Below are 10,088 nucleotides of genomic sequence, written 5' to 3' on the forward strand. Positions count from 1 at the left end.
TCATTTCTAATTCTGAAAATGAGATTTGAGTTTAGCTTATTTCTCTGCAATATATCCTGATTTGAGACTTTGAGAATAAGTCTTCTATTTCTGAAGATTTGAAGATTTTTCTCTTTTTGCATTTTTTTCTTCACTCTTCTATCACTAGAAGTATGAGCAGTATTCTTCTCAGTTTTCTCAGAATTTTGAGCAGGTTTTGAGATAGCAGATTTAGAGATAGCAGATTTAGAGACAGCAGATTCAGCTGCTTAAGCATATATTTTCTTCTGATTTAAAGAAGAAGAAGAAGAAGAAGTAGAAAAGAAAGAAGAGCAAACTGAAGAGTCAGTGATTGTATTAGAAATTTTCAAAGTTTTTTAAACTGTGTTTGAAATTCTAAGTTTGAACTTGATCACTTTCTGTAGTTGTCTAGCCTGAGTATGAAGAATTAACAGAACTTCTTCATTCATCTCACTCAGACACTGCTTTTCAAGAATTTTACTTGCTTTTTCAAGTTTCTGTATTTCAAGAACTTGTTATTTCTCTATTTCTTCTTTCTTTCTTCTCTTCAGAATTTCAATCTCAGAAATAGCATTTGAGAAAGTATTCTTTTTCACATCAACTGAGTGTACTTTTGAACTCATTGTTCTTACTCAATGAAAAGTTGATCAGACTAATTCAATTGAGATATTTATTAAACTCTTTTTGAATTGAAAAGTTGATTAGACTGTTTCAATTAAGAGGTTTCTAAGTCTGTTTTCAATTGAAAAGTTAGTCAGACTATTTCAAAAGAAGAATAACAGACTTTTGTGTATAAAACACCTGATTTTTTTCACACTAGTTCAGTAACTAGGTTAGATTTTTGAAGAGAATTTAATAAACTAAAATTGATTTTTAAGATAAATTAATAAAATCTTTATAATCTCTTTCTTGGGATACAGTGAGAAAAAGTATGATATCAATTAATAGTAAATCAGATGATATGATAGTTTTTGAGAGAAAAACTGACAAAAAATAAATTAATTTTTTGCAGAGAAATTGATTAAAACTATTCAATTTTATTCTAAATTATTCAATTCTTCTCACACAATAAGTGTACAACTCAAATCAGTTAATAAAGAGTGTAAAAAAGAATTAAGTATTAATGAAAGCTCTTCAGTCACTGAAAAAGTAATTCTTACTTAAAAGAATATGAAATTATAACAGAAAACAACTCTGTTTTTAATTCTTTGTAAGAATATTGTATAAAATCTAGAGAAAAACATCTTACTTTTTTAAGAGAAGTAAAAAACTATTTTTAAAATCTTTTTTTTGTATTAACTGCTGCAGAAGAATGAGATAGAAACTGCTAAGATATACACTACTGTATATTCTCTATCAAGACTTTTTCTCTTCAGAGTCTTGATATTATAGAGAATATAAGTCTGTTTCTATATAATAATATAAATATTGTCAGTGAGATGTAGAGGAACTAGTTATTTATATCTTAAAATAAAAGACTTTGTCAATGATTATATCAATATAGAGTTAATTCTCAAATTTAATAGAAATCTAGTATTGCTGTTCTCAATCCCTTGCAGAATCTATTGAATATTGAGATATTAAAACTAGATTTAATATATCTCACTGTGCAGGGATCAAAGGCTCAGTCAGATCTTGAAGTATACTGATTTTATAGTTGTTGTGTCTGCTGATTATGTATCAAGTACAGTTGCTGAGGTATCTTTTTGTACTTTTCTGTCAGGGATGAGCCAGATTGAGAGGGGTGATATGAGGGTGAGACTTGATGTTGATGTCTAGATACACTGAAGACAGACTGTGGAGATTACACTTCAGAAGTGGCTGTTGATTATATGCTTGATATTATTGCTGAGGTATCTTTTTGTATTTTTCTGCCGGGGATGGGCCAGATTAGGAAGGGCGGTACAAGGGTGAGACTTGGCATTGATGTTCTGGAACATCAAAGATGGACAGGGTTTTCGCAGAGGTCACTCCTCAGATATCTCCACAACTACAGATCGGGGATCTTCCAAAATCGAGAAGATTGGTGCATATGGCTAGGTCTCTTCACCTTACAATTTGTATGGCAATTTGGCCCGGGGTTGTGGTGTGGTAGGGGAGAATGGGGGATAATCCCACGCAGGAGTTCCGAACGACGTCTGGTTCACGTTTGGCTGGATAACTCCACCACCACACAGGGTATGCGGTCGGCGATGGGGTCAAAATGCTCGTATGATCGAGGGCTTTTCGATGGATCTATCGGCGGGTTCTTATTCGAAAAATCGAGCGAGTTCGTGGTGGAGCGGTGTGCTTTGTAGATGAAATTATCATGATAAATAACTGATAAAAAGATAAATCTTACAGATCTGAAGTGATATTCATTCTTATAAATATGAAATGAGTTTTTCAAATAAATCTTGTACAACTTTGAGAAAGTGAATATATGAGATAAGTATTATAAACACTTCACTAAGTATAGATAAGTAAGTGATCTTATATTATACTTTATATACTTCAGCTTATACTATCTTATATTGAATGAAAAGCTTTTAACATCTTTCTATTTATAGATCTTCATTCATAATCTTATACCTGAGTTAAGAGTGAAATGAAAATGCTTAATCTTATAATCAGACACAGTGAAAGAAGTATATAATATTCTCATTGTATAAGAATAAGTGAGTCAATTGTAATAGAAAATACTGTAATTGAGTATATTTTAGTGAAGAATAGATAATTAGACTTTTATAATATAAGTCATATATCTGAATACAATGAATCTAGATCTGAATGTTATTATTAAAGCACTGAATTCTCTAAAAAAGAGATTCTCTGAGTGAAAATCTTGATATTATAAGTATTGAGCTTGCTTCAACTGCAGATGCTAAAATCATGATATAAAAGATTATACTCAGTATATATAGTTAAGAGAAGTAAGAGAGTTAAAAAACTAATAGAATCAGTGAGTTTGAAAACACTCACTGATATTCTATGAAAAGTCTTTAAAATGAAAGAGATACTCATGTTAGATAATTCTCTGAATTCTATAAATACTAAGAGAAAGCAGGCTTCTGAATAAGATATAAGTGAGAATGATGAAGTAAATACTTATCTCAATGTCTTAAGATCTGAAATGTTAATGTATAAGAAACACTTAAGTAAGAATTAAGAGATAACTGTAAAAGTATTAACAGACACAGAAGCTTCTATATAATATATTAATAATTATATAATCTGAAGACTGAAAGAAGTTCACTAAGTGAAGAATCTCTGATGTATAAGATTATCTGATAACTGATATTTAATATCATCTGTAAGAGTAAGAGTTCTCTTGCACTTTGAAGAATGATCTTGCTATATTTGAGTGTGAGAGTTGTAGAATATGAAATATAATCTTATTCTCAGACTTAATTGATTTCAAAGATTCAATCTGCAGATTCAATGATGTACATGTCATATACAGTTAACTGATAGAAAGAAAACAGTTTATATAATTCTATCAACTGATATAAGAAGAACATTTCATATCTCTAATATAGAAGAATTAAATCTGCTTATACATTAATAAGTAAAGAGAATAATTCACAAGATCTCATTCAAAAGTATTCTGTATATCATACAGAATCTGAAAGTAAAGAAAATCGAGATAAAGAATATACAGAAGAATAAGTGTATAAAGAAGCTTCTGAAGAAGTATGAGAAGATCTTCTGAATAGATCTTTCACTGAAATTGCTGTCAGAATGAGAATTTATACATGAGATTAACACAGAGGATATAAAATTAATCAATCAGAATGTATATTCTCTGTCACAAATGTATCTTGAAGAACAGAAGTGTCAGATCACAGATCTTCTAGAACATGATCTCATATGATTCTCATCAAGTGCATGAGACTTTTCAGTTCTATTTTTGAAAAAGACAGATGAGAAGTGATGAATATGTATTAATTATTAAGCACTTAACAAGCTTATGATCAAGAATGAATATTTACTATTATGAATTCAATAACAGTTGAATATGATTGAAAATACTCAATATCTATTGAAGATCAATCTTCTCTCAGAATACTGACAGATCTGTATAAATGAACTGTCAGTTTCATGAACTACATTTAATATATAATAAGAGAAGTTCAAATTTCTGATAATATCATTCAGTCTAACAAATGCATCTATTATCTTTCAAATAATAATGAATACAATTCTTTATAAACAGAATGAAATCTCATATCTTATATATCTCAATGACATTCTAGTCTTTTCAAACTTATATAACAAATATCTGAAGTATCTTGATAAAATGCTTATAACTCTGACAGAGTATAAGCTCTACATTAAATTAACAAAGTATGTGTTTGAAATGAAAGAGTTGAAGTTTATAAAATATATAGTGAATGATGACTATATATATCTCATTCTGAAGAGATTGAATGTTATAGTGAATTAACTGCAGTTGAGAAATGTATATTATATATAATAGTTTCTTGAGTTAATCTCATATTACTGCAGATTCATCAAGAATTTTATATGAATATCTGCATCACTTTTAGATCTCTTAAGAGAAATGAATACAAATCCGTGAAAGAAGAAGTTTCATTCAATTATCTGAAATACTGCATGTGAAGAGGCTTTTCTCACACTGAGAGAATGTATAATAATATTCTCAGTGCTTATTTAATTAGATCATGATAAATCTTTCTATATTGAAATAAACACATCTGAATGAGCTATCAGAGACACTCTTCTACAGATAAGCAAGAACAGCAAGCTGCACTCAGTAATGTATGATGATAGGAAACTATCAGATACTGAGCTCAATTACTCAGTATATGAAAAGAAATTACTAGTGATCAAGCACATACTAGTGTTGTAAGATAGATATATTGATAATGAGTATATAACAATGATGATCACAGATTATGAAAGTCTTATCTATCTATAATTAATAATAAAATCTTTCAAATACTTAGCACATTGAATCTCAGAGTTTCAAGTGTATAATCTTCATATTAAATACTGAAAAAGATCAGATGCTGTGATATCTGATATAATCAGTTACAGACTCAATTTCATGAGTGAGAGTTCTGTGAATTAGATATAAGAGAAGTTCATATTAAACATACTGAGAGAGTGTAAGAAATCAGAATAAGTGAATATAATGATCTCTTGCTTAAAGAATAGCAAGATATCAGATAACAAACATTTCATACAAGTAGTAGAAGAGATGCTTTCAAACTTCAAGCTGAGAAAATTGAAAAATGATGTTATACTTTACTGTGATCTAGAATATGTAAAAGCTCTCTATCTAGAATATTCATTTAGATGTGACTTGATGACTTGCATGCACAAGGAATTCAGTCACTTAGAAAGCTCTGAACTCATGAGTATACTTAAATCAAGAGTATACTGGCCAAGCATGGCTGAGAACATTCAGACATACACTCACAAGTGTCTGAATTGCCAGGTCATGAAAGAATCTAAGAAAGAATTAGAATGTGAGAAAGTATAATATCAGATAAAGTATATGATACAACTGTTTAAATGATGAAGAGTGAATCTCATAGACATATTACTACAAACATCAAATGAAAATTAATAAATAATCACTGCTATTAATTATACTACTGACTGATCAGTTGCAAAAGCAGTTTCAGAGATAATAGAGAAGATAGTGATGAAGTTTCTATATAATGAGATCTATATTAACTATAGAATATCACATGAGATTCTAACTGATAACAGTGTAAATCTCATATCTTGTTTAGACAAGTGGAATGAAAGCTGGCAGAAACAAAAGAAGAGTATACATTATTCAAGATTTGAAACAAAACCCAAGTGGAAATCTTGTTCAATTAAATGTAAAAAGAAAATATTCTCATCTATAATACAGCTGAAACTAGGACATGGCTATTTCAAATCTTATATACAAAGATTTGATGATAGATTTGACTCAATAGAATGCTCATTCTGCAATACAAATGAGAATCCTGAGCATATTGTAATGCACTGTGCATTATACAATAGTCTCAGAGCCAGATTGAAAGAGAAGTATGATCTAAATCAATTAAATATGAGATTCTTATTCTCAACTGAGACAGGAATTAAATACTTAATAGACTTTCTATCAGAAACTCAAGCAGCTATAAGAAAATAGCTAAATTCAGAATTATCTGAATATGAAGAGGAGGAAATCAACCAGATATAGTCTGTTATTATTATTATTATTATTATTCTTCCATTATACTCATATGCAAGCGGAGCTTATGATGAGTCCTTGCGTGATGTTAAATACAGGTCAAGTGTTGGTTATACAGGAGGAAATACAGGTGTTGAGACCATGCCAAGATAACAAGAACATAGGAAAATACAAAGGAGTGACAATTAGATACATGCGATAATAACTTCCCAGCCCAGGAACATAGAGCAATTCATTGAAGCGATTTGTACACCTCTGTATTTATTAGGAACCTGAGGTGCTTGAGTTCCGGATTTAATGCATTCCCTGCGGGTTTCGAACCCACGCGCCTTGGTTTCCCACGCCAAGGTGCTACCGGGTGGCCGCATTAACCATTCGGCCACCGGGGCAGATATAGTCTGTTAAAACAGCTATATACTATCTTTTAATAATTTGTTTTGTTACAGTCTTTCTTTATTTTATCTTTTTCTTTCAATTTCTTTCTGTATATCTATTTAATGTGTCTATCTTTAGGACTGTGTTCTCTTTTCCTTTGTCATGATATTGTCAAATGGTTTCAAAGTATGAGACAATGTTAAAACACTGCAATTTGTAAACAGTTTTTGTATTCTGAGCTGGAATTTTCTGATTTTGCATATCTGATATTGATGAATGTATAATAGTTAACTTTACAGATATAGGAAAAACCCTGAGAACTGAAAGTTCTCAGGTAGATGTCATAGTCTCTGACTGCATACATCTATAATTGAAGAATAATAATAATAATAAGTGTAAATCTCATAGAAGAAGTGATGAGATATTTTATAAGTCAGTTACAGATAAGACATTGTAGAACAATACTATATTACTTACAGATGAACAGAAAAGTGAAATACTTGAATGAAATCTTGAGTAACATGCTGATGAAATATCTAGTGAGTAAGTCTACAAGATTATAAGATAAATATCTTGATCAGATACTATTAGTCACATGAATTCAGCAGCATGCAGTCTTCAAGCATTCATCATTCTATCTATTGTATGAATTACATTCATGCATTCTGAAGAATGCTTCAGAAAAGATGAGAAAGAGAATAGCAGTTATGAATACAGCAGTGACAGTTGCAGATACAACAGTTACAGACACAGAATCAAGATTAAAAGAGATCAGTCATATATATACAAAAGTTAATAAGTTACTTCTGAACTGAGCAATTCAATTAAAAAGAATACAAGACTCACTAGTTAAGAAATTAAGTCTCAAGATAGAAATGTGAGTTCTTATATATAATAAAAGCTCTGAGAAGTTTCAATCTAGATGATTTGAACTCTATAAAATACTCAAATCACATTCTCTAAGAACATATGCATTGAAAGAATCAGAGAGACAGATCTTACACAATTTAATAAATAATTCATATCTTATAAAGATAAAGATGTAAGATCTGAGTAAATTATAATTATTCACAGCACTCTCATCAGTATTGAAGAAGAAGAGACTTATAATTGAAAAGTCTCATGAAGTAAGAGAAATTATAGATACTTACAAATCAGATAATCTCACTTATTCTGATCTTTTCATAATTATAAGAAAAGAATGAGAAGAAATGAAGAAATTAAATAAACATCACACTTCAATAAGTAATGAGACTATAGCTGATTGTGTGATAATACACTGCAGATAGCAGATATAATGCAGTAAAGAGCAGTCTTAAAGCAGCAGACTTACACATGAGTTAGATTGTAGAAGAAAAAGAGATTCAGAGTTGAATTTAACTGTTTACATCAGTTCAATTACAGAGATAACAGAGAATAAATCATCTGAAACATCTATGAATATGTGAGATCAAGTCATCTTAATCTCTGAGAATGCTCAGAGATCAGATGAGATTAGTTTCAATGAGCTGTTTACTATAGTGATCTGAGTGAGTGAAGAGAGACAGTATAATATACAAGACAGAATCATAAAAGATGAAAGCTGCTGAACCTAGTCATCAAATACTGTATTATATAGAGATTGTGTAAGAGTAGTAACTAGCAGATAAAGAAAAAGTGTAAGAAAAGAAAAGAGATAATGAATTAGTCATCAACTGTAAGAATCAGCTGTAAAAGACAAATGTTATTATACACATCTCATTCATTTTCATATATTACATATTTAATATATTTTCAACACCACATTATCTGAAAAACATCAAAAATAAAGAAAATCTTAAAACTCAAGATTCACAAGAGATTCAAGAGCTGCAAGTCACTCTTATAACAACACTATGTATATCTTCAATTTCTCTATCACTCTGTGTACAACATTAATGTCATTTATCACAAGATTGACTGAAATGCCAATATAGAAATGTGTACATGTATGTGCCCCGGTGGCCGAATGGTTAATGCGGCCACCTGGTAGCACCTTGGCGTGGGAAACCAAGGCGCGTGGGTTCGAAACCCGCAGGGAATACATTAAATCCGGAACTCAAGCACCTCAGATTCCTAATAAATACAGAGGTGTACAAATCGCTTCAATGAATTGCTCTATGTTCCTGGGCTGGGAAGTTATTATCGCATGTATCTAATTGTCACTTCTTTGTATTTTCCTATGTTCTTGTTATCTTGGCGTGGTCTCAACACCTGTATTTCCTCCTGTATAATCAACACTTGACCTGTATTTAACATCACGCAAGGACTCATCATAAGCTCCGCTTGCATATGAGTATAATGAAAGAATAATAATAATAATAGTGTACATGTATGTGTAGAAAAATTGAAGAAGAGTGTGAAACCTGCAGAACCAGAAGTCAGAGCAGAGAAGATGAAAGAAATGAAAGAAGAAGAAGACACAGAATTAGATAAATGATGACAGAAGTCATCTGAGACTGAATACTTGTAATCTAATATATGTATAATCTTTCTCATAGAAGAGAGAGAGAAAGTAATAGAAGAAGCTTAAGAGTGAAAAGAAGTAGTCTTAGCAGTATTATCATCTTCAATTAAAATGACCTCTGATGTCAGAGTAACTAAAAACTATTATTAGTATATAAAAATTACAAAAGCAGAGATAACAATTACTGAATGAACACTCACTGGCCTTAGAATTGTATATATAATTATAATATGCATGAGGCTTCTCAGAAAGAGAGAGAGAAACACAGAGAAATGCAGAAAGCAGAATACAGTATACAAACAGCTCATTCTTACAATGATATCTCAGATAAGATGTACAAGCCTTACATCTGTGAGTGTAAAAGAGTATAATATCTGTATTCTTATTTCTGAAAACACAGATATTCTTCACCTGTATCACAAAGTCAGATGATAAATATCAGAGAATAGACTGATATAGATTAATCATTCTGAAGATATTTATCAGAGTGAATATACTTACAATATTGAATTTAACAGTTATAAAAAGTTTCTTGATGTCTGTGAATGCTATGACTTTATACACAATAAAACTCATAATAATTTCTTCTAAGAACAGAAAAATCAGTGTTAGAAAGAAAAGATGAAAAAGAAAAAGACTTACAATCTTAATACTGTTGAGAGAGAGAGTAATTCTCTGATATAAATAAATAATTGTCTTATTATAAATATTTAAAATGAATATAATAATCAGTATCTGTGACTGAGCTTTAGATAGTTATATTATACATCATCTTTATATAATAAATTGTTCTAGAGATCAGTAAGAAGAGCAGAAGTATACACACTGAGAAATATAGTTCATTAAGTCTATGCAACATCTTCTTGAAACAGAAAGAGCTGATAATGAAAGCAGAGACAGCAGAATCAGAAGAAGCAGAAGTAGCAGAAGTGAGAGTCACAGAAACAGAGATAGTGAGAGCAGGAGAACCAGACATAGAAACAAGTGTAGAAGATTGAGAGAGAGAGACAGAGAAAGAAACAGAGAAGAGAGCAGCAGAGAAAGAAGCAGCAG

General features: G+C 30.5%; 1 protein-coding gene and 1 pseudogene across 2 annotated transcripts; both read left to right on the plus strand.

Moving 5' to 3' along the window:
- Nucleotides 1–1,880: 1,880 nt before the first annotated feature.
- BDBG_02309 (uncharacterized protein) lies at nt 1,881–2,297 on the plus strand (the record flags this gene model as incomplete). The annotated part of the gene is made up of 1 exon (XM_002627592.1): nt 1,881–2,297. One exon carries the CDS (start codon nt 1,881–1,883, stop codon nt 2,295–2,297), a length of 417 nt encoding a protein of 138 aa, XP_002627638.1.
- A 6,226-nt stretch (nt 2,298–8,523) lies between these two features.
- BDBG_16540 lies at nt 8,524–8,612 on the plus strand (annotated as a pseudogene). The gene has a single exon. The product of its transcript is annotated as a tRNA-OTHER (tRNA).
- Nucleotides 8,613–10,088: the final 1,476 nt, after the last annotated feature.

This window comes from Blastomyces gilchristii (assembly GCF_000003855.2).
Source record: "Blastomyces gilchristii SLH14081 genomic scaffold supercont1.3, whole genome shotgun sequence".
Taxonomy (NCBI): Eukaryota; Fungi; Ascomycota; class Eurotiomycetes; order Onygenales; family Ajellomycetaceae; genus Blastomyces; species Blastomyces gilchristii.